General features: G+C 40.3%; 1 protein-coding gene across 1 annotated transcript in view; it reads left to right on the forward strand.

Moving 5' to 3' along the window:
* Positions 1-22,239, forward strand: part of LOC139636208 (zeta-sarcoglycan-like) — a 313,032-nt gene extending 290,793 nt beyond the window's left edge. The window contains exons 7-8 of the mRNA XM_071504046.1: positions 2,155-2,278; positions 17,882-22,239. Of these exons, the coding sequence (XP_071360147.1) occupies positions 2,155-2,278; positions 17,882-18,088 (331 nt within the window). The 3' untranslated portion in view covers positions 18,089-22,239. The remainder of the gene's footprint in view (positions 1-2,154; positions 2,279-17,881) is intronic.
* Positions 22,240-25,288: the final 3,049 nt, after the last annotated feature.

Genomic DNA, 25,288 nt, shown 5'->3' on the forward strand with positions numbered 1-25,288 from the left:
TAACAAAGGAAGCTTGGTACGATCACTCCCAGCCAAAGTGCCTTGGGTACTGATGTTTGTTTATTTATCTGTTTTTTGGCCACAGACTCAGACTCATCAATTTAGTTAATCTACCCTTTGGCTTATATGTTTTATCCCTACAACCTCTCAGAAGGGATTGGGAGACCAACCTTCTGAAGTGCCCCTGAGCAAAGCATATCTGGAAAAGTTCCCTTAAAGCAAAGCTTTATTGTCCTCATTTGATCTTTGTTGTGAGTGTGCTGTGTAATTTGTTATGCTCACACTTCATAAATTGTAATTCTGTGTGCTTTGCTGAAAGCGCTCTTTATTTAATTTCACTTGCCACCATGCCCTTGAGTGAAGCATCTAACACCACCAAGCTGTTTAATCATCTCATATTGTTTTCAACTTTTAATGACAGACTTACTGACCCTTCACGCTCCAAGGGGACTAACAAAAGGGCTCAAAAGTACTCTCGCCATGGTTGGTCCAGAGCAACACTTCAGTTCTTCATATTCATTTTGAAAGACAAATGTAACCATTACTACACAATAAAATGTTCCCTGCTGATTTATAAAGTAGTATGAAATATCTGAATTCTATTGAGATCACCTAAAGCACTTTGAAATTTGAGTAAATCTGAAAGTCTTTTTGAATTCAACTTCTACTATATACGTGCATCACTTTCCAACTAGAATCACCGTCTCGCAGTTGTTTGTCTCTGCCAACCTGCCAAGTTGCAGGAAATATGGTCACAATTCCTCCTTCCTGAGTTAAGTTATTCAATAGTGGCCAGAGGTGTTTTTGTAGAACGTTATGATGTCACGATGAAGTTGACCTTTGACCATTTGAATATAAAATGTTATCATTTCATTTTATCCTATTAGACATTTGTGTTAAATTGTGTCACAATTAATGTATGAATTTATGAGTTGTGGCCAAAAACATGTTTTATGAGGTCGCTGGGACCTTGACCCTTGACAGTCCAAAGTCCTTGACCTTTGACCATCAAATTCTAATCAGTTCATCCTTGAGTCCAAGTGAATGTCCGTGCCAAATTTGAAGAAGTTCCCTTTAGGCATTACTGAGATATTGCATTCACGAGAATGGGACAGGTGGATGGTCAGACAACCTGAAAACATGTTGCCTCTGGACCTGGCTGTCGCCGGCGTGAAGGCACAGAAAGTTGTTCAGATCAAAAACCAGCAGAGCACACCTTAGAACACCTTAGTTCTCTGCAACTATTGTTCTGTTGCCATTGCAGTTTATAAAATGTTTATTTTTATAGGAACAAGTATATAACATATACTATGTAACACCAATACCACAGACAACAGCATTTATAGTTTGCATTGCTGTCCTTAGATGGGTCTTTCTACAACACATACAGTGGAATAAAACACAAGCAATGATGCAATAAAAACATGGGATGTAGAATGTAGAAAAATGTGAATTACTTGATTTGTAAATGTTGTCTCTTCATTAGAAAAGGAGAGCTTTTTAATCTTGTTTGTCCTTATAGCTGCTAAATTCACTAAAGTCATCCGCCTGCTGGCTTAGAATGTCCATTGAATAAGTGTTTTGGCAAATGTTTAGTCCAGAATCGAGTCCAGAATGGGTTTACGCTACGTTGGTTGACCGTGGCAATGTGTCAATTAAATTCTTTGAAGGAAAATAAATTGTTGAAATATATCAACTAATCTGTAAAATAGTAAATAGATTAATCAACAGAAAAATAGTCCTTAGTGGCTGCTTTAGTAAACAAATTTGTTCACCTTTAACCTCTGAAGTCCAGCAGCTTTCATGAAGCTCAAAAACGTACTGTAACAAGGAAACAGCGTTTGCTGTCCTATATCTCTCCATTGTTGCTCTTCAGTTTTGAGTTGTGTAGTCAAGAGGCAGCTGTTTGTTTGTTGTACTCCATGAAGTCTGTAGTAAGGACTTATTAGTTGTACAAGAACAACCATAGTTTTCTGCTGCTTTTGATTGAGCAGCTGGGGATTGACAACCTTGTTCCCAGTCAATTTATTATTGATCTTGTGGTAATAGTCTAATGGTTGCTGAGCATGAGACTAAAAGAACCCAGTCTTTTTATGCAGATATCTGTGAAAATATGTTTCCACTGCTTGACTAAAGTATGTGTATGCTTCTCAGGTTGGAGTCCCCAACTCGGACCCTTACCCTGGAGGCCCCCAGAGGTGTAGAGGTTAATGCTGGAGTGGGAGACTTCACGGCATCCTGTCGGAAAGACCTGCTCCTGCAGTCCTCAGAAGGAGAGGTGAGTGTGTGTTTCCTGCTGTTGCTCTGTTTGTATGTGAAAAATGTGAGAGTCATCAGTGTGTTTTCGTGTGTCTGAGAGTGCACTCCATGTATACATGTGTGTCTGTGTGTGTGTGTGTGTGTGTGTGTGTGTGTGTGTGTGTGTATCGTTGTCTTTGTCTTTAGATGCTGTGGCACTCTATAGTGTTGGGCCCGCTTCATTAAAGTACCTTATTAGGCTAATGAGCGTCATCAATCCAGGCGACCTTGTCCTCCTTTTCTCCCTTCCTCCTCCCATCCCTCCTTTCTTCCCCTCTTCTATTTGGGAGAAGTGACTTCATTAAAGCTGGTTTGATGAGGTTCCCTGTCAGTTGCTGCTGCTGCTGTGTGTGTGTGTGTGTGTGTGTGTATGCATGTATGTGCGTGCGCGTGCGTGCATGCACGTGTGTGTGTGTGTGTGTGTATCATTGTTAGCCTGCTATCTCACTGTCAAGCTCTTTGCATAGCAGCCTGCAATGTTGCGTGAGCATTGAAGCAGACTTAGCCATTATCCGTGTGTGTGTGTGTGTGTGTGTGTGTGTGTGTGCGCGAGCCTGCCATGTTGCATGTCCACTGGAGCATAGTGTGTCATTAACTCAGTAATTAACAGAAGAATGGGCCTCTCTTGTTCGTCACACTCACTGTCATTGTCAGTCACACACACACTGTCTTCTATCACAACTACACACACTCTGCATTCTTATACACAGCCCCACATACACACACACAAACACACAGATAACAGAAGTGCCTGAAACCAGCAGTGAAAGTTTGATGCTCCTCGACTAAACTCATTTTCTCATTTCCTCTCCTTTATCACTCTGTTTTTTTCTTCTCTTCTGCTCTTCTTTTCTCTCAGTGAGTCTCTTGGTCACTAAATAATAAGGGGGGATGCCAGATATGCAATAGATGGACTCTTCAAATATATATTTAATCTGTCCAGCCAGGCAGAGTGGCATACAGTGTATTAAAGCTGGGGAGAGGTGTACGGAGAACAAAGAAAAGTCTGATCCACTGAGTTAGTTATTATACTGCACGAAACACCATCAAATCAGACACCAATAATATTTCAAGGGGATTACCTTGATGTATTGCAAACCCTCCTTAGTGCTTAGGTAAAAGCAAAATGACTGACTGCTGAAACAGTAACAAGAATACTGTTCTAACACCTGACCATGAGGTACTCCAGAACCTTGAACATTTAGTTTTTATGAACCAGATCATATCCACAGTATCAAGATTTTTACAGCAAAACTATTTCTTTGAAATACGTTTGAGGGATGTCAAATGAAGGGATGTCAACATATCTCAGTTAAATATCAAAATATAACTGCTATAGAGCTGTCCATACCAAAGACTGTCAAAAGGGGCAATGACAGAGGGAATAAAACATTTTAGAGACCATTTTAAGAGCCCAAATTACTAAACTGAAGAACAAAATGAGCATTTCAGCACACAGCTGCTGGCCAGTTTGGCCCTTTCTCTGTAGAGTTCTCCCTGCCCCGGTGTCTTCACACACAGCATGCTAGTGTGAATGTATGTTTGTGTGTATGTGTTACCCTTGTGATAGACTGGTGACCTGTCTGGGGTTTACCCCAGCGGGCTTACAGACAGATCTAAAGGAGTTTAGGGAGAATTCAGACGTACTGAAATCCCCAGTCTAGTCCTGGTTCCAGTGACTGGGTAGAGTCTTCCAGTGACAATCGCCTGAGTCTGCAGGTCTGATGTTGTTTGTTTTATCCCATTCTTTTGGTCTATGTCATGCACCTCGCTGATGGAGGGCAGACACCCAGTCACCTGCTCAGCAGTGCGAATGACACCTTAAAGTGTGTCCTTGAGCCAAGCACAAGGGTGTCAGTGCCACAGAGACTTGAGGCTTTTGTTGTAATTTATGTTTTCGATTGTACCCATGGCACCCTTCTTACACTGTGGCATGTGTGCCATCATATTGTTACAGCTGAATAATTTTACAGTTGAACCGAGTGTAAAGGCAAAGCATAATTTTAACAAGGCCCTTCGCCTCTTATTGAAACTTCTTCCTCAACCCCTTACCGTGTCTCTCCTTTTCCTCCTGTCCTATATCTTTACCTTCTTCTTCCCTGACTTGTCTCACTCATCACATCTCTACCATCCTCCTTTCTGTTCCTCTCTTCTGTTCCTCCTCCTCCCTCTCCCTCTCAGCCTCTCAGTCCTTCATCTCTAAGTAACCCAGCCTATCTAATTAACTTTCCACTGCCAGGGTTATACATCACTGTGGCTGTCACTTCACAGGGAAAGGGGAGGGAAGAGGGGATTATAATTTTTTTTACCTCTTTTCTGTCATCTCTGTCTTTCTCTGCCTCTCTGTTTCATGTGTTCGTTTGTCTCTTCCTTCTCTTTGTTCATCCATTATCTCTGTCTTTCTCTCTCTTTCTCTCGCTCCCTCTCCGTCTCTCTCTGTCTCTGTCATCCCTGCATAAATAGATGTCTTCCTATTGATGGTGAACAATAGCGTTTAGCAGAGTGTAACAGTGATTGTGCTGTGGGCCTTTGGCAAGCCTTGATAGCTTGAAAAGCTTGACAAAATAAAGGACTTGTGGTGCGCCTCTTCTCAACCCTGTCACCCTTTCCTTCGGCACCCGTAGAAAGAGAAAGCCCTTTTCACTCAGGTACAGCTTTATAAATGCCAAAGGAAGCCTTATCAGCAGCATGTGTAAATGTGTTCAGGAAGGCTTATTTAATTACCGTGCCATAAAGGACGTGTGTGAGATTGAGAGTTACATTAATGTGATAAACTTCAGTTGTGGAGCACTTTTCCTGGCACTTTTCAAACAAACAAATTAAATAAGAAAGTAAAAAAATGTATTTATTGGTTGATTGCAGAAAATATGATAATGCCCCAGGTTATAATTACTGTTGTGTTAAAACAAGGGGAATCATTTATTTTGTTTCATCTCATCTTTGTACCATCACCAGACTCATCAGTACCCAGCATAACACTGGATCATGTGACAGATGTCTGTGGGATGATAAGCATTTTTGCAAAGATTAGGAAATGTACCTTTAAACTTTTCCAAAAAATGGTAGACAGTAGAACCAGAATAGATGTTGTTACTTACATACTGTATTTGTTTAAGTCACATATTTCATGTTAACTGGAAACTGGATAAAAAGTAGTCAAATCTACTTCACTTCATCTTTTGACACAGTCTAAAATTTTCATCAAGTGGAAAAAAAGTGTATTTCCTTCAACAAAATTATATATTATTATAATATTTTTTATTACATATTATTAATTAATGTATTATTTGTTATTAATTGTGAAGCTCTTTCACCTCAGAGTTGACCCTGACCTCTGCCCTCCCTGTAAAGGAGAGCTAAAGAAACATGCGATTCCCCACAGATTCAACTAAAAGACAGGTGGACAGGCTGACTCACAGAAACAAATGCTCTATCTACTTTTGTCACATTTCAGAAATTAGTAAAATGCTAACTTTCAAATTTGATGAAGATCTGAAACTTTCTTCAAAACAAGGAGTGAGAGCTCTGTCAATCGGCACCAACCATAAAAACCAACCCTAACCCTTTCAGACCCCAAACAAGAATACTGTCAATTTATTTTGCTTGGCACCACTTAGTATGATTTAACAAATAAGTTTTCAAAATTTAATCATTGCTGCTGATGATGGCTCTATTCAGAGTATGTGCAGCTTTTGCTTTAATGAGTCTATTTATCAAAAAAATCCAATTCAACCATAATATCTTCTCTATTCTGTTCTAGTTCAGAAACTGTCGTCCTTCACTTCTATCTGCACAAAGCACACTCAAACACAAAACTTTTTACTTTTTATGCTTAGTATTCGTTTTTCTGTCCCTTTCTGTTTCCCTTGTTACCATTCTTATTCATACCCTTATTCATGAGTAAACTGTATAGCCGAAATCCAAACTACCAAAGAGATGCTGTGACCACACAAAAAACTATTCATATATTATGTTCATGCTTGCATTTTGACCTTTCAGCCTTCAGGTGCAGATCATTATGGTCTGTACAAATATACAATTCAGCCATTTGAAAATCGAATTGTCATCCTTGACATCTTCAAAGATATGACAGAGAGGCAGAGAAAGACAGATAGAATCACCACTATGTTTCAGCAATATTTCTTTTTTCCTTCCTTATTACTACATGCCCCTTAGCCCCTTTTTTCTCTAGAGAGCACAATATACCTCTAAACCATTTTATGACATTAATGCCCAATGACGCAGTGTCCAGCACAGTCTCCTCATCAGGCAATCTATTTTATGAAGGTCCTTTTTATATGAGGACATGCCTCATCCTTGAGCTTAGAGACACATTTGATTGCTGCCGAGGTGACAGTTCCAATTCCACAGCAAATTTTCTGACACTTATGAAAATTATTAAGAATTTTTATATTTTTCACTGCTTGATGTAAAAGGCCAGTGGTTCATTACAGACAGTTCAAGAAAGATTTTGCATGTCACATAAACTCCTGCAGTTATCACCCTCCACCTCGGCATGCCAGACAGAAAGATTTGTTCACTGTGACTTGGAACGCTAGGGACATGAGCCCACAGTACAGTTTACTTTTTGTTCAGATCTGCATGAATCACATTCTAGTAATTTTCACACCACATTTCACTTCACAGTTTATTATGCACAACAATATGAATAACAGATAGATAAACCATAAAGAGCTGTGTGCATATTTCCAAATATGATATGGTTTGTTTTTTTTATTTTTTTATTTTGTGATTTGATTTTCCAGCAGCATCTCCTCTCCATCTAAAATAACTGCAGTATATTTTTAGCTGATTAAGATTTAAAACTGTTGACTGATCAGCCTACAGTCTAGCGCATCCTTCTTACCTGAACAGATCCATTAATTCATTTTTAATGTCTGTCGTGGCTGCAGTCCAAGGTGCTGATCCCGGGGCCACAGGATTAGGGGATCAAGATGAAATCTGCTTCTCTTTTTGCCTGTTTGCAGAACATTTTCTTCCTTTCGGTGCTTTGCTCTGCTAAAATCCTGATATTATATCCTTAACGTCTTCTTGCAAAATCACCATACGCATAGATTAACAACAAAGACTGTGCTGTGATTGGTGATGTAAAATGATCGCCCAGAGAGAAACTTAGAAGTGACAGAACGCACACTCACTAAACAGAGTTGATGCAGAGACGTGCATCTCATTCACAGGACATTACTGGCAACTCTCTTCTATGGAAGGTTGCTAAGGTTTGTCCAAAAACTTTTTTGAAAAAAAAAAAAGTCTAAATCTACTGACATATGCGCTAAATTGGCAACACTGCAGACTGCACACCCACCTAATAAAATCTAGCCAATGGGGAAACTCCAACATTCCACTGGCTGACCAATGCACGACTCAGCCACGTGGCATTTGACTGACCAATGGTGTAGCTCGACACTCAACTTTATCACTCAGTCAGTCAGTTTGCGTTTGGTGTCTACTCCCACTGTTGCGGTCTAGCCAACAATGAGCAACTTGTAGATGACATAGTACTGCTCCCTCCCTTGTGACCTCTCTTACATATTCTTGGTGTATTACTTTGGGCAGCAACACCACAAAACCATGCCATTGCCTCTGCATGTAGTTTATCACCAAAACCATCTCTCCCTCAGTCCGCAGAGGTAGTATCTCATTTCTCTGAGCCAACCCAGTCTGTTTAATAAAAAATACCTACATACATCCCCAAAATGAACAGTTTATCCAAATATCACTCATTTTCATCCGTTCTCATATGAGCTTTCCCCGACTGTTGACACCATCAAATGAACAAAGGAGATCAGATGAAGGGAGGATAGAAGGAGGATTGGATGAATAGGAGGCACAGGAGGATGGCAGAAAATAGATGTTTCTGTCGATTTTGCAGGGGAAAATAAAGGCGTGCAGGACAGCGAGGCTTAAAGCCAAATCAATGTTGTCAGCAGCTGGCACTTAAGAAGGGGCCATTAAAGTTTAAAAAGTTTGGAAAGCAGTGCTGGAATTAGGGCCAAATGGGTTAGAGGTAGGGGAGCGCTGGCTTCCATTAAAATCAAAGCCAATGAGAGTTGACAGATCCTCTCAGGATTCCTGTAGTCCTGCCTGCTTTTTTTTTTTTTTATCAACACCCTCTCTCTCTCTCTCTCTCTCTCTCTCCGTTCATCTCTCTTTCTACGTTAATTCACTTTATCTTTCTTGCTTGTCCATCCATTTTCTTCCCCCTTCAAGTTTCAGCACTCTGTCACCGCCTCTGTACTCGTCTCTGTTGATTATTTTTACTTTACCTTTTAATCAGTCTGTCCTTCCTCTACTTGCCTTGTAATATGCACTTTATGCATCCACAGCTCTTTTCAGCAGATTTTGTGCATTGTGCTTCATTTTTATCCTCTTTCTTTAAAGGAGAGAAGTTGTTTTGCCTCTCTCGCCATTTATTTTAAAAGACAGCTCCTCTTCAGAATAGACCTTCCAACAAACTGAAGCATGGAACATGCATTTGCTGAAAAATCAGTCATGTTTCTATCGATGCCAGTTGTCAGTCCTAGGAATTCAGATAAATTGGTTTTAAAGGGTTTGCAAGTTGGCTAAGTAAAGTCATGAAAGTTTCATTTCCACTGATGGCTCTGTTGGAATATATCCTTAATATTAAACAGGGTCTTTTTCATAGGATTAGAAATCAAATATTCTCTTGCTTAATCCATATATATATATATAAGACATAGTGTCAGATGGGCTACATTTGCATTCAAGTGGAAGAGGTCCAGTGCAGTGGGGTACGCTCAAGGACCAATTAGTGTGCAAAATGGTTACATTTTGATGTTTATTTGCTGTTTGTTAAGATGTGGACACCACAGAAATACTCTCCAGGGGCTTATACTGCAACATGCTCAGCAAATACTGTCTCAGTGCCCTCGAGTAGGGCACATAAGTTCCAAAAGCAGTGTTTTGTGGTTATATTGGGAAGCTCCTGCATGTGAATGTAAATCACAGGAGAATAGTGGAATTTCTAGTAGTAAGTGGTGGCAAAATGCAGTCCTGACAGCTCTGCGTCCAGTCAAAAACCTTGCTTTGTGGAACATTATAAATTTTTATCATATGTGTTCTTTTCTCAAAATGCAACACAGATTTTATGGTGACTTGCCCCTGCAGTTACAGGGCGTCATTCAATTCAGTTCAGTTGAGTTTCAAGGACACGGTTCATGGTGTTCCAGTTAACAAGGAGGCTCATTCTCAAATGATCAGTTTGTGAGCACTGCTTACATGCAGATCGCAAACATTGTCAGCATCACACTAACACAACTCAGCAACTCAGGACACCCTCTAAACTACATTATGCATGCTCATTTTTGCTGTTTTCTCCCCTGATATATCAAAAATATAAAATATAAAATCTTAACAATAAAGCCCTATTTAATTATTTAAAAATAAGTAATAGTTATTTGTAAAAGGATAGCAAAAATAGCCTCTAGAAGGATGAGATAATTTCCAGTATCTTGTATTTAATCAACATAGAGGATACATCATTTGAAACCACTTCTATCAATAGGAAGTGGAACAAAGCATTAATAGTGCCATAAGTGTCGACTACTGTGTCTTCCAGCGTATTTTCTGAGTTTTATTTTTTTTGGCTACTCATCTGAGGGGGAGGTGTCTCCAGCTATGGTCCACCAGAAAATGCTTTTATTAATAATACCATTTGTTTTTCAGTTTCAGGTTATAGAGGTCAAGGTATTTTCTCACCTCAGAAACAGGAAACAAAGACACACCATCACCTCACAATAGTGGGGGTTTGGAAGCTGACATGTAGGTCTATGATGCGCTTGTATCATAGAAGGATGATACAAGATTGAAGTCAGCATTATTCCTGAGTTACAACAGAAAATAAACCATAGTGAATCAAATCCTCTAACATGCCAAATTTGAATGCCCCACATGCCACGAGTGCTTCTGTGTGTTCACAAAAACAGACTGCAGTGAGGTAAAATGAGGTTAGCAGAAACTTTTTAACAAAGTTGGGTTACCATGGAGTTTTATTGTTTGTTGACACAATGCTGGGGTTTATTAAGACACTGTAGCCTGGAGGTGTTATTGGGCTGGTACACTGGGACTAGGGTTTTTATTTTTTTTCTGCTGCTTGTTGTTTTACCTGCGGGTAAGGCAGAATAGTGAGTGAATTAAAATGCTGGCAGGGGGCAATTCCCTGTCGTACACACTGATCCTGTGGAAGACTCCACATATAATATATAAATGTGCACTTATACACAATATGTAGCACAAAATAAGCACTCACAAAACAAACAGGTACAAACGCAAATATACAGACTCACCTTCATTTACAGGACACACACACACACACACACACACACACACACACACACACACATGCTCGCATCCAACCACATGCATATGCATACTGACTCAAACACCTGAAAATGCACATACACATGTATGTTTCTGCACAGATGTGCACACACAGAATAAACTCACAATGTCACAGCCCCCACAGAGAGAGATGATAGGTTAACAGATACCTGCTAATAGCTGGGAGAAGTGGATGTTTTTCAAAAGGTGTGATTAACATCAGAAAATTCATTAGCCTGGACTTTACACTGCCCAAGGTGATTGTCATAAATGTGATTCTGTCTAATGAAACTCTGTTTCTGAGTGTGGGACTTTTTTCTGCTTGCCTGTCTCTTGTTATCGTCTGTTACAGCTTGTGTTTGTGTTCCTGATATTCTTGACTGCCTGTGTGTTGTTGTGTGTGTTGCTCCTCAGGTTTATTTATGCCCCCTTTACGTACGATAATAGATACCTCCCTTTCAAACGATGTAACTGTCACTTCCATGCTTCCTTTACGTTGGCATTGATGTGAAGCAACACATTCACGAGAGGACAACATAGATCAAAGGTTTCTGACAACAACAACCATGGTGATAATATAATTTACCTCTAAAGAGGCAAAAGTGGAGGCATGAAATACATAGCATAAACTCCCCTCAAATTTTTTTTTAAATTTCTGTGTTGTGTTGTAGCTCACTTAAACTGTTAGCTACGCTGCCCCAAAGATATCTGGTGGTATCACTCCACTCTTTTCGCTCCATAAGGTCTATAAGCTTTCAGAAAATGTGCCAAATACAGATGAAATGAACACAGAGTACAGACAGAAGACGCCGTCTATATCGTATATGTATCTAATATTGAGCATAAGTGAGTCTTTACAGTCTCTATTCCCGTCTATCTGTGTCTGTTTGCGGGAATGCATTTGTCTGCGTCTGCAGTTTTGTGTCTGTGTGTGTGTGTGTAGTACAATAGAACAGACTGATATTGCTTTATGTCCCAGCTACATCTGGGTTACTACACTCTCAGTCTCTCTCCAGCCTCTGTCATTTAGTCCATTGTCAGCTCCCATTTCAGCGTCTGTCCATTCAACAAGCCTAATGGTCTGTGTAATGCACTCAGATAGCTTCACAACCTCCCACCTATTTGTGTTGTTGGAGTGTGTGCAAGTTCAGGGGGAGCAAGAGAGAGAAAGAAAAGGAAGATGGGAGGCAAGGTGAACTGAGGCTAGGTGAGCATAGAGGTTGAACTGTGTGTGTTTCTGCTATTGTCCTCTCGGCCTCTGTCACACCTCTCTCCCTCCAACTTCTCCATCCTCTCAGTCAAAGACTTTAAAGTTGACACTGCCAGCATGATTTAAACCTCTGCAAGCCCAAACTCCTGCCATCCAGGCAGTCATAACAAACTCACCCAAATGTGGTTTCACCATGTCTGAGATTGTGACTGTCACTTTAAGAGCATTATATTTCTGCGAGAAAGCCGCCTCAGATAATTACACCTTTTATTGTTTTATGCATACTGTATTCATGCACTGTTGGGTATTGCTTCCACCCCCACTCACACAAAACATAAAAGAAAAAGTAAGTCATATTCACTTCACAAAGATGTGGTCATGATGTGAATTGGACAGTTGATCAGACAGATAAGTTAGATAAGGTAAGAGACACACGTGTAAAAAGATTTACAGCATCAGTAAATATCGTGAGTCTTATCTTTCATACTCACCTCTCTTACGCTCTTGTCCTCCTAGACCCCCTAGACTCTTTCCTCCTGCTTCTAAACCCATTCACACACTCCTTTCTCCTCCTAAACTCACTCCTCAACACTCTCCAACACTTGTTCTGGCCCTGATCTCCTCCCAAAGACACTTTAACCCTCATATCTCCTCTGCTGTCTTTCTCCCTCCACTTCCTCCGCCTTTCATTCCAGGAAAAGCTCATCCTTTCATCACCGCCTTCCCCCTCCTCTCTCACAGCTCATTCGCCTCCCACCCTCTTTCGCCTGTTCCTCAGCTGTGCCAGAGGAAATCATCCATGAAAAATGTTTTGACCCTCCATAATTGCTGCTTCCCGCATGTTTCCCATCTTCTTCAGCCACGTGCTTGCTAAACTGATGTCGGAGAGAGATGGGCTTAGACACACACGCATGAATTCATACTGTATGCACACACCCAGCCACCCACATAGACAGTACATTTATGCAAATCCATATAAGACAGAACACACATCTCTTCATTACAAAGTATATGGTAAGTATGCAGGGAGTGGACAAAATAACATGAACCCCTGTAATGCAATAGCCAGACTGCAGTGGGACTACATCACACAGGTTTAGTTTCAGCTCTATGATCATTTATGAGGCCATAGTGTGGAGTGTTTTTATAAGGTTTTCCTATTATTTTGCCCCCCCTGTAGCTTTTTAAATGTACATGACCACAATCTACCTTATAGGGTAGGCAAACATACTCAGGTGCTAAAATGTCTTTTAAGGCTGAAAACACAGCTCAATTTCCTAGTTCCTCTAAAATACACAGATTTACTTTTTTATTAATTAATTGCCAATAATCGAAATGTATGTGAAAACCAGGTTTCTGGTATCAGTGAATATATTTATCAGTTAAATTATTTATTAAGTCTTTGTTGTTATGGCTTTGATGGATGATTGAAGCGCAGAGTTAAGTTTATCATAACCATTGATATCAGACAACTGCTCAACATACCTGCGTGCTTAACATACATGTGTCACTAAATACGTGTAGAAGCAACGCCTTCATGTATAAAAGCATTCCTTCATACCTTCTCATAGATGCTGCCATATTCACAGACACATGCCTTTACTCTGTCTCGAACACACACACAATCACGTGTACAGACCCTCACATAGCTAACAACAGGCCAACCTAATACTTACAGACACTTTCATTTGGGATGAATGTCAGCGCTAATCCAACCTTAAGCTACAACAAATGACTTCCACTCCCCTTCCTCTACTTCCCTTCCCTCTTTCCATCCATCCATCTGTCCATCCACGACCACTCCTCTGCTGTCCTTATTATCTGCTACCTAGCAGCCATCCATTTTTATCTCAGTCTTTCCATCCGCCTTCCTCTCACCTCTCACCTCATTTCTATCGATCTCTCCCTCACTCCATCCCTCTTTGTAAGTTATCATTTTTACCTACTAATTCCCATTTCCTCTTTCCAATCTCATGAACACCATTCTCTCACTCCTCTTTTGTTTGTCTCCTCCACCATCTTTTCTCTGTTTCCTTCTCTCCCTCCTGTGTTCCTCTTCCCTCAGTTTGTTGCCATGATGTTTCCAATGTTATGGAAGAGAAACCAGTAATTTCATTGGCATTTCCATATGCGCAGACACATCTCTCCTCATTCTCCCATCCCATTGCCGAGCCCAAGTTCATTTTAGGTTTTCATTGCTATGGCAAGCAGGCTGTTCGAATTAGATTTGGGTTATGTTGCCAACCGTGACTGAGTCCTTTCCTCTGTAAGGCTATAACTGAGCCTTGGCAGCTTTTATTGGGGAGCCAAAGGGAAGATGACAGGTGTGCACCAGGGACCTGTTAAAGGGATACCTTGACATTTAGAGATGTAGTGTGGTATTTTCCTTTGCCCGGCACACAGGGAGAGATGTGCACATATACGTTTTTCACTAGCTCTTAAAGTGTCTTATTGTCATTGTTACTATGTCTCATTAAAACCAATGGGCATGACGGGCTAATGAGATGGCTGTACACAGTAGCTTCAAAAAGACTCTCTCTGCTGCCTCTTTTTTAGTGGGGAGATGAGGGGAATAACTGAAGACTAAAACAAAACCCTTTTACTGAATCTTGTGTGGGAAAACGACTGTTATCTAGATAATATATTTTATGTACACAAGAAGGGAGCTTGTTTATATCTAGACTACTTATCAGTGAACAGCTACAGTTTTCTAGGGGGATTTACCATCTTTTTTGTGTTCTTCTTTTGGGGAATCATTAAATTGTAAATAGTAGGGTAAAAGGTTTGGGCAACAAATATATGACTAATTGGCCTAAAGGAAAATTACAGTATTTTTCAACTTGGATCTTCTTGTCATACATATTTGTGGCCAGATTAATTATTGGTTGTGCTAGGTTTTCATTGCACTCACCATGTCAGCTGTTGGAAATGTGGACCCGCATTTCGTGAAGATTTCCAAATAAACTTTCATTTTACATAAATAATTTCTTGCTCCTGCTCAAACACACCAGTAGTTTTGTCAGTCCCTTGGATGAAAATACCCAAATGATCAAGATATGAGGTGACCACTGTGGTTGTAGTATGTACCACCAATAAAAATTAGGTAACATGTCTTAAAGAACAAAAGAATTCATTTCCAAAGGGAAGTTGGGTTATTTCAATATCCTCTGGGTGGCATATGAAGATACCAAAATTCAAACAAAGGAATAGCACCCGCTATCACCCCCTTTGTCAACCTCTTCTTTTGTATGGGACAAATCAGCATATCTTCAGTCGGGGCAAGACACATGTGGAATTAACCTTTTTCTTATTGTCAAAATTATATTATAGCCAATTAATTTATCAACTAAAGGTCATACCATTGATATATTTAAAACATTGAAAGGCCCTTGAAAGTAATAGTAAAGGACCTAAAAACCTAAAAACTAAAGAAGAAAAGTTGAGAGGGCCTCTGGACCTATCTATCTCCAGGTTAATGACTAAGATAAACTGCTTTTAGCTACACAGAAGCTTAGCTTAGCTACATCTAAAGGCTACAAGAGTAGCACCTCTGCTCTGTTCCATCATGCAGAGACTGTGTGTGTGTGTGTGTGTGTGTGTGTGTGTGTGTTGTTTATACAGATTTAGATGTGCCCTGTCAGCCAATGTGAAATCATTAGTTATACTAATTGGTTCCTCACTGTTGGGGTATCTGAATCCCTCATTGCTCTCTTCTCTTTTTTTCTTCCACTCATCTTCTCTCCCCCTCTTTTTGTCCTCCCATATTCTTCCAGCCACTTCTAATTTGACATTTTTGTCTGTCATCTTTCTCTCATTTCTCTCTCTTCCTCTCTTTTCCCTGTGTGTTTTTGCACTCATAGCTATTTTCCACACACATTTTCACTTCCCCTCTACTCATTTCTAAAATGAAGAACATGAATAGCAAGGATACAAACGTCTGCTGAGATTACGTCCAGCCTTGGGGTGGCTGGACGTAATCTCAGCAGACGTTTGTATCCTTGTAGTGAGTTTATGTGAGAGAGAGAAAAGCAGGAGAGCAGAGTTTCCTTGAACATTGATGAGTAAATAAAGAAACAGACAAATCAGTCAATAGAAACCGAGATTGTGTAATGAATCTCAATGGAAACTCGGCTTGTGTAAATCTGAAGATGTTTGGGGATGATTGCAGGTGAGAGGGAAAGGGAAAGAAAGGTGCAAGAGGAACAAGAATGTCACTTCTGTGTCTATGGGTCTCTGTCTGTATCTTTCCTCTTCTATTTCATTTTCTCTTCCCCACACTGACCACCTGCTCCTCCCACTCACTGTTTTTTTTTTTTTTATCTAACCAGCTATGGGTTAAACACCTTATAATCTGTCATTTTGGCCAGGTCTCTGCCTCTAATGGTTACTTCTATTATTGATTAAACAGCAGATCATCATTCTGTCTATAAAATAGTGAAAAATGTTCATTACAATGTCGCACAAGCAAAGCAGACATCTTGAAATGTAATGTTTTGACGGACCTACAGTACACATTTCAAAGATATTCAATTTACTATCAGATAAATAACATAACCCAATCCTGAGATTTGAGAAGCTAGAAACAGTGACTAAAATAATTATAAAATAAACTAAAATAATAATAAAGCCCTACACACACTACTATAACACAACACATGCCAACTTTAATATATTTTGCCTAGTCTCAGACACCAACCAGTACTAATATGCTGGGATATTACTCAGCCCCACATTTGCAATATCAGTTAACTAGTGGTAATTGTAAGTGTGGTAAAACACAGGACCCTCTTTAACACAGGGCTTCAATATAAGGTACATTAATGCCCTTATCATTTCGAGTAATTGCGAATCAGGGCCCCTCAAGACCTAAGACCCCAGTAAAGTTTACCCCTTTGTCTGCTCAGAGTGGTAATCTGTCTTTATTCTTGCAAAGTTAGGGTGAGTGTCGCTCTTTGTCTCTTCTTTTGTAAGTGACCTTGTTGTTTGTTTGTGCATTGCAGGTGTTTTCTCTCAGTAATTAAAAACAAACTTGACTGGGCCCACGATCTGTCAGATCCATTCTCCTCCTATAAAGACCAAACCCCTTGACCCACCCTCCAGCCCAAACTGACTGAAAATCCTCCAAGTCCCCAGAAGGTTTAGTTGCATTGGAAATCGTTTAAGAAGACCTGTTTTCAAGTTATTTTGACACCAAGTCTGTGAAAACTGCAGTCATGTTAAAGTCTAATGCTGCAAAATGATCAAGAAGATAACTTTACTTGTCTGTGCAGACGAATTAAAGAAGCGTGATAAATTAAGTATTTTTATCCTGACACTTGTTTTATCTCGACAAAAATAAGCTGTTTGATTTTATCTGGAGGACAATGTCTTCGTCTGGCTTTTTATTTGATAGCCACTTATTTCTAGGAAATTATCCAAAATAATTTAAACAACTTTTTAAAATGTATTGAGTAATCTCTTTGACAGATCTTAACAACTGGTATAAAAGTTTGCTTTGTTTGCAGTGTCTTTTTTCTTTCTTTGCATCTCCCTTTCTCTGTCTCTTCATCTTCCCCTCTGTCCTCTCCTACTGATTCCCTTGCTTTTCTCTTCACCTATCTTGCCCTCTGCCTCATTCACTCCCACTCTGACTCTTCATCAAAAGAGACCCTTTCTAAATAAAAAATTCCCCCTCTGTCTCCATAGATATTTCTTGATGACAACTCCAGTCAACCACAGAGTATAGTCACATCCCCTACGGCAATGTGTTCTCTCTTTCTCCGCATTCACAACCCCAGTCTCTTTTCTTTTTTTATTGAAAACATAACATTCTCCCCTTCTATTATTCTGTTCATTATCCTGGGCAAGACGGTCTGCGTGAGCTCAGTCCCCAACAGCTGTAACATCAACTTCTCCATGTCTGTTTTTATGTTTTATGTATTTTACTGTGTTATTGTGTTTCTTTTGTTCTTAATCATTGTTCTTCATTGTTGCTTGCATGTTTTCTAAATCATTTCTCTTTCATGTTCACAGATCTTTCTAGACGCCAACACTATAAGGCTGGGCAACATTCCCCTCGGCAGTGCTGTGGACCCCTTGGAGGGGGCGCCTGCAGGTACCACCTACACTAAACAGACTGTGTACGAGCTGTGTGCCTGTGCTAATGGCAAGCTCTACCTGTCCCCAGCTGAGAAAGGCTCTACCTGCCAAACCACTAGTAACTTTTGTCTCTGGAGCTGAAAGTAGGAGGATGACAGACACCTGGGACATATGGACTATTAGAGTTTGAAGCTAATGCTCGCCAACAGACTGATTCATCGTAGATTACGGCTTGGTGGGAAGCTAATGCCAGCTAACAGACCAGATGGATCAACAAGGATTGTAGCATGGCAAGAAGTTCATGTCCGTTAACCAACCGAATAATATGGATTATGGCTTGGCAGGAAGTTAATGCTTGCTAACAGACCAAATAAACATGGACTGTGGCTTGGTGTGAAGCTAATGCCAGCTAAAGGACTGAATCAACATGGACTAGAGCTTGGTGACAAGCCAGCTCACCGACCAAATTAATATGGATTGGTCAGTAGCTAATGCTAGTCAAGGTAATGGATGACTTGGCAGGAAGCAAAAGCCAGCAAGGTTAGGTTTTGGTTTTGATGCTAAGACCATTTACGGCCATGGATGGACAGTCTTTCTCCAGGGCTGTCATTGGCTGTCTTTGCCATCGTTGAATTGCTGCCATGACGGTTTCTGAAAGTCACAAGGATTGCATTTGGAGGTTGCCTGAGGACAGCAAACTCTCTTACAAACAAAGTGAGCCGTGTGTTCACTGTTTGACCAAAATGTCCAAGAAAACATGCTCCTGTTTTTGTTTGGATAAGCAGATATGGTGATGGACTGCAAAGTCACCGACATGGACAAGGACTCTGAGTTTACCTATCTGTTGGCTAACAGACATCAGTGTGGACTTTGCCCTGCAGGTAGCTAATGATAAATCAGACAATGGTTTAGTCTAGTGGGAAGCTAAGGCTAGCTAACGGACCAATCTATACCAGAAAGGCCTTCCCCCTTCTCCCTCTTTAGTCTTTCAACCCAAATGTTGACATTTGACCTTTCCACATGAATCTGCACCTGATAGTGACTCTGTTCGATGATTCCACTTTTCAAAGGATAACTAATACAAATAATTGTGCTTCAGCTTTGCATTCACCAGCTTCTTCCTCCTTATATTTTCTGATTTTCACAACTTGTTTTCTTTTAGTTCTTTTTCCTTCAGAATATTTTACTTGTTATCTGGTTGTAATGATTCTTTTTTTCCGTCAATGTCTCTGTAATCTTTTATCTTTCCATATGTTGCCTCTCCAATCTGTTATCTCTTCTCCATGCTCTAGTTATTTTTTTCTGTCTATGCACCAACTTGCACTGGACTGGTAAAAAAAGAAAATATCACTCTGCCTATCCACTTTCTTCCACTGGTCAGGTTAAAAAAATACTGGTCTGTCTGCTTTTTTAAAAACCACCACACTTGTATCAGATACAGGAGTTTCCCCACACACTGTCTGTTGCTACATATTTTGGTTTCCACAGTACAGAGACAAATAGAATAATAAAAAAGAAGAGGAAAGTGAGTCTAAGTCTTCAGTTAAATTAAGGCTCAGGCGGATGCTAAGGCAGACAGACCATTTTGTGATGTGGGGCCAAACCTCCAGTCATGCAGAGGCAGCAGTTAGCCAATGGCCAGACCAATTTTGGTCTTGTTATGGAGTATTACACATCTTCATCCTGTCTTCCTTGTCTGTCAGACTTTTTTTTTTTCCTCTTGCATGACTTTTTTGCTCTTCTTGCCAAATGTTGCGCTTCCCTCTCAGTCATGTCTTTTTTTCTGTCATTGAGACATGTTTCTTTGTTTTCACGCTCCTTTTTGTTCCTTCTACAGCTTGTCTTCACTGCAGTATTTTTACCTCTCATGACTCCTTGCTCTGTATCCTCACCATTCTCTTTTCTTTACTGCAGTTAAATTGCTAAATGTCGTATGCATCTTCTCTTAACCACCACTCAACAAATGACACATCTTGATGTTGTTTCTACATCTTTTTTGTTATATTATCACACTATAATCTCCTTTGGCCATCATCAAATCAAATATCAGGAAGAATGTCCTGTCACTCTTACATTATGCCCCCTTCCAAAAGTTCATCAGTGTAAGTAAGAAAAGTCAAGAAGGGTCCATATTCATTGGAAGTTAGTTCTTTATATATCCATCAATCCATTTTCTGCCACTTATCTGTAGTCCAGCTGCAATGGCAGCAGGTTCAACAAGGTAGTCCTGACATCCTTCTCCCCAGCAACATTTTCCAGCTCGTCTTGGGAGATCCCAAGGTATTCCCAGTCCAGATGAGATGTATGGTTTCTCTAGCGTATTCTGGGTCTACCTCAGTGTCTCTTGCCAGTGGGATGTGCCCGGAAATCCTCCAGTGGAAGGCGCCCGTGAATGCCTGAACTGCCGCATTTGGCTCCATGAGGAAGCAGTGGCTCTACTCCTAGCTTCCTCTGGATGTCTGAGCTCCTTACCCTATTTAAGGGGGAGCCCCGCAACCTTACAGAGGAAGCACATTTCAGCCACTCACATTCACAATCTCATTCTTTGGGTTACTACTTAAAGCTTATGACATAGGTGAGGGTTGGAACATAGACTGACTGGTAAATCGAAAGCTTTGCCTTCAGGTTCAGCGCCATCTTCACCACAATAGTCTGGTGCACCAAACTGCCTTTCAGTCTCATGCTCCATGGTACTCTCACACATGAACAAAACACAGATATTTAAACTCCTTCACCTGAGGAGCAATCCTCCATTTTCTTGCAGACAAACATGGCCTCAGATATGAATTGCTGACTCTCATCCCAGCCACTTCACTCTCAACTGCTAACTGTCCCAGTACATGCTGTAAGTCATGTTGTGATTAATAAAAAAGAACCACATCATTTGCAAAAGGCAGAGAAGCTTTTCCTCAAACCAGGCACACTCCTCCCGCTTCTTGAGATCCTGTCCATGAAAATCACAAATAGGAATGGTGACATGGGACAACCTTGGTGGAGGCCAACACCAAGAGGAAATGTGCTTGACCTCCTGCTGAGAACATGGACACGACTCTCACTCCAATTCTAAGGACAGGATGGCTTGTAATAACAGCCCTGTTACCCCATAAACTCCTATAGTGCTCCCCACAAGACCCCCTGGGGGACATGGTCATAAGCCTTCTCCAAGTCCACAAAACACTCAATGGGAAAACTTCCATGACACCTACAATAACCTTGTAAAGGTGAAGAGTTAGTCCACTGCTCTTCACCAGTGGAGGTACAACAATTAGTCAGAGCCTCCTTTCCAGAATCCTGGAATAAGATTTAGAGGTTAAGCAGTATGATACCCAAACAATTAGTGTGCACTGTCCAAACCCCCTTTTTGAATATGGAAACCACCACCCAAGTCTCCTGGTCGACAGGCACTGTGCCCAACCTCCATGCGACATTAAAAGGCCTGTTAGACAAGACAGCCCAATAATGTCCAGAGCCGTCTGCATCTTAGGCTGAATCTCATCCACATCTGGTGTCCTGCCATTGAAGAATTACTTGACTACCTGAGGGAGTTCTGCTAGAGACATCATTGAGGTTTCCCCCCTAGTCTTCAAACTCTGTATGCTTCTTAGAGGACATGTTGGTCAGGTTCCTCAAGGAGTTTTCTTTCCACTGCCTGACCATATCCCCAGTCAGAGTCAGCAGTTCTCCTCCATTGCTGAAGGTTGGGCAAAGCCCTGCTTTCCCATTGCCAGTCATCTGATTTTTTGCCAGAACATCCTTGGGCCAAACTGAAAGTTCTTCTCCACAGCCTCCCTGAACTCCTGTGACATCCAGTTTTTGCATCAGTGACTGCAGCAGCCAAAGTCAACCTGACCATCTGATACACATCTGCTGCTTGAGAAGATCGCCAGGCCAGCCATGCCCTATAGGCCTCCTTCAGCTTGATGGCCTCCATCACCGCTCTCCACCAGTGGGTACATGAGGTTTCCAGCATGACAGGCACCTATCTGACCACAAGTCTGAGCAGGGGGTCTCCACAATAGAAGCTTTGAACATGGCACAATATCGGCCATCAGTCTTACACCTATGGTACCAGGTATTCTGGTACGAGGTACATTCATGAACCACCCTATGCTCAAACATGGTATTTGTTATGGCCAATCCATGACAAGCACGGAAGTCAAATAACAAAGCCCACTCAGGTTAACATCAGACAGGTTGAGTCTCTCAATCCACCCCTCTAGGTATCTCCATTGTTGCCCATGTAACCACTGAAGTTGGACAAAAGGACTATAGACCCCCCCCCCCCCCCCCCCCCCCCCAGCACCCAATCTCTTCAATGGCTGGAATTCATAGGAAATCAGTGAATTTGTGTGACAGAAATCTCCATGAAAGAAATTATGGATGCATTTGGTTCTATGTGTATGGACTCAGCTGTATTAAGGCCCTGAGGCGTACTTTCTTTTTTAAAACAAAGCGATACACAGGTGCCTTTGCTGCTGTTGGTAAAAGCACATCACAATCTGAACGTTCACACTACCCACAGTGGACCATCTGCAAGTGTCTCTGGACAAAGTATCTATTTATCAATCTACCTATCTATCTGTTTAGTTTTCTGTCTTTTTCTCCCCCTTTCTCCTGGTTTTGTAGAACTCTCAGTATATCCAGCTGAAAAAAAGAACAATTCAGTCCTGGTTTAAAGTTTAATTTTCTGATGTGTTCCCTTATGGTTTTATTCTTGATAATTAAAAAAAGCACAAATTATGCCATGTATATAACAATACCAATAAAATACAAAATAAAATAATATTGTTTTTAAAGAGAATCTCTAGAGTCTTCACTGTTGAATTCCAAGTTCATTTTTGATTTGTTTGTTTTGCTGTTTTGCTTTAGAGGTGTACTTATCCAATAAGACTGCAGAAAAGAAAACATTCTTAATATTTAATAGAGCTAGTTTTTACTGAAAATATTTTCATTGTATTTACAAATTTGGATATCAGTCCTGGGTTGCTGGACCTTTAGGCTGCTACTGACTCGATCTGTCCTCTGTCACTCATTCCTTCACGCACTCATTAAATCTAAAATTACAAGGAGGATATCTGAGCAAATTTGAAACCAAATCAAAACTGCTTAGATCATTTCATGTTTGCCATTCTATTAGTGTTTTTACTGTATATGATATGTGTAGTAACATTAACACTGACATTATTTTCTTTGCTCATTTCTCCTTGCCTTTTATTGTTCCTCTACCATTTGATATTATATATAATGCATTACGTATGTATTACGTTTTCATTCAGAGGAGGGAACTAAATGAATCGATCGTATGTTGATTTAGCATGTTTTCTAATTCTCTTACTTCTTATCTCTCTGTCCTCTCCTTATTCTTCTGTAACATGAATTCCTGTAAGGACACACATTCAAATGCATTAGGATGCAGTGCGAAGCACTCAAAGACCAGCACTTTATTTCATTGTCATTTCAAATGTGTCCATCAACTAACACGCCTCTTGACAGTAATGGAATAACTTTATAACAGCAAGCTGTATTCCTCTCCTTTACTGCAGGCCTTCACTGTGTTCAGCAACTGTCCACACTTAATTTCACATCACTTTATTTTATACTCTTCCAACTATTCATACATATCAAGATCCTGCGCTTTGCCAATTGTTGTCTCTTTATCAATTTTTAGGTGCAGCCATTGAAAACAGTTTTGAGTAGAATGTGTAGAGAAGAAGAAGAATGTGTTATCTTTTGTTTTTGAGATGCACATGTGAAAAAATGTGTTAGAATGTGCAGCTACGTCATTTATTTCATCCTGAGTGACAGAATGTACTCGCAGAAATGTAATTTCTCTAAGTTTAGATAGCTTTTCACTGGGGTCACTTAGTGCTCCAATGACCAGTTGTCCTTATTAGTCTTGACCAAAAGTGATTTTTTTCTAAACCCTTGCAACAACAGGAACACAGAGAACACTAATTGTGTTCATGGGCACTAATTTGCGCATTAAATCTTGAAAATTTTAAAACCAGTGAGTTGACAAATTGGATAATAAACCCTGCATCCATTTGTAATATCTTAAAGGTTTTTGCTGCAAAATGCATTGAGAGCTCATCTATCATATGAGCTCCAACAAATGAGACTCAACTTATTTTGCGAGCCGCAGCCTAATTCCTTAGTCAGCTAGGTGGACAATGAAGCTATAATGATTTATGTAATGATATGTGAACCTCCTGAAGCAAATCTTTTTCTGAAAAGCCACTTGAGTGGCAGAATGGTTTGTAGTGAGGAACTTGTAACTAGTGAGACTTTAGCTTGAAAAACATGGGATGGCTCATTAGCTCACATCTTCCTTCCTATTTTCCGATTATTCTCCTATGTTAATATTCTTCTATGTTAATGTTGGTAGATGTTACTTATTTCCTATTTTTAAGACCATGTGAACAAGACAGAGTGTTTGTGGAACATCCAGGTAGCCCTGCAACCAAACCTCCAGGTGGAGGCAGACAATACTACTAGCAAATACTGTTAGTATTCATATTTGTTATATTTAAGGGTGTGTGTTTTGTCAGAGGCTTTAACCTTAAAATATACTATACAGTGTATCTAAATGACAGACAAATTTGTATTTATGGAAAATTCCTATTATTACTTTTAAGATAAAACATACACTTAACAAAAGGTGGAGATAACAGAGTGGTTATGGTTAAAAAAAAAAAAAAGCAATGTAATGAAACCTAAACTAATCTCTACACTCTTTTGACTGATCGGAGGAGCCACCAGCACCATCTTCACATTTACACGTTGCCAGTGGAATCCAGCTTTTTCCAGTTCACAGTGAATAATACAAGAGATTGAGGCAGCTAGTGAAGTGGATGAGAAGGACATGTCAGAAAAGAAAGATAATGTGGAAATCAATTCTGAGCACGAAAGTAAATCTGAAGAAGATTGACCAGACCAGGGGCTCGAAGAATGAAGAGCATCACAGCCAGGTCATGGAGGAAGATATAGTATATAATGTATGACCAACAATAGAGAGAGTGAATGGTCTTCTTCCAAGATAAACAAGGGGGGAAAAAATGGCTGGACCGCAACAGCGGGGCAAATCTTTGTGCATGAGTGAGTGACTGACTGACTAATTGATCATTACTGAGTGATCATATTTCCACCATTGCTCAGCCAAATGCCACATGACTGAGTTTGAGTTTCGCCATTGGCCGTTTCAAAATGAATTGGGACAGTTTCTATTAGTGGGCTGTTTACAACCTGCAGTGTTGCCAACTTAGTCCATTTCTCGCTAAATTTAGAGACATTTTTTCAAACAAGACTGGATATAAGCGTAGTACATTATAATGTTACTATTTT

The sequence above is a fragment of the Trachinotus anak genome, unplaced genomic scaffold (genome assembly GCF_046630095.1).
Source record: "Trachinotus anak isolate AG129_WGS33_773 ecotype Australia unplaced genomic scaffold, CSIRO_AGI_Tana_v1 ptg000019l, whole genome shotgun sequence".
In the NCBI taxonomy this organism is placed as follows: Eukaryota; Metazoa; Chordata; class Actinopteri; order Carangiformes; family Carangidae; genus Trachinotus; species Trachinotus anak.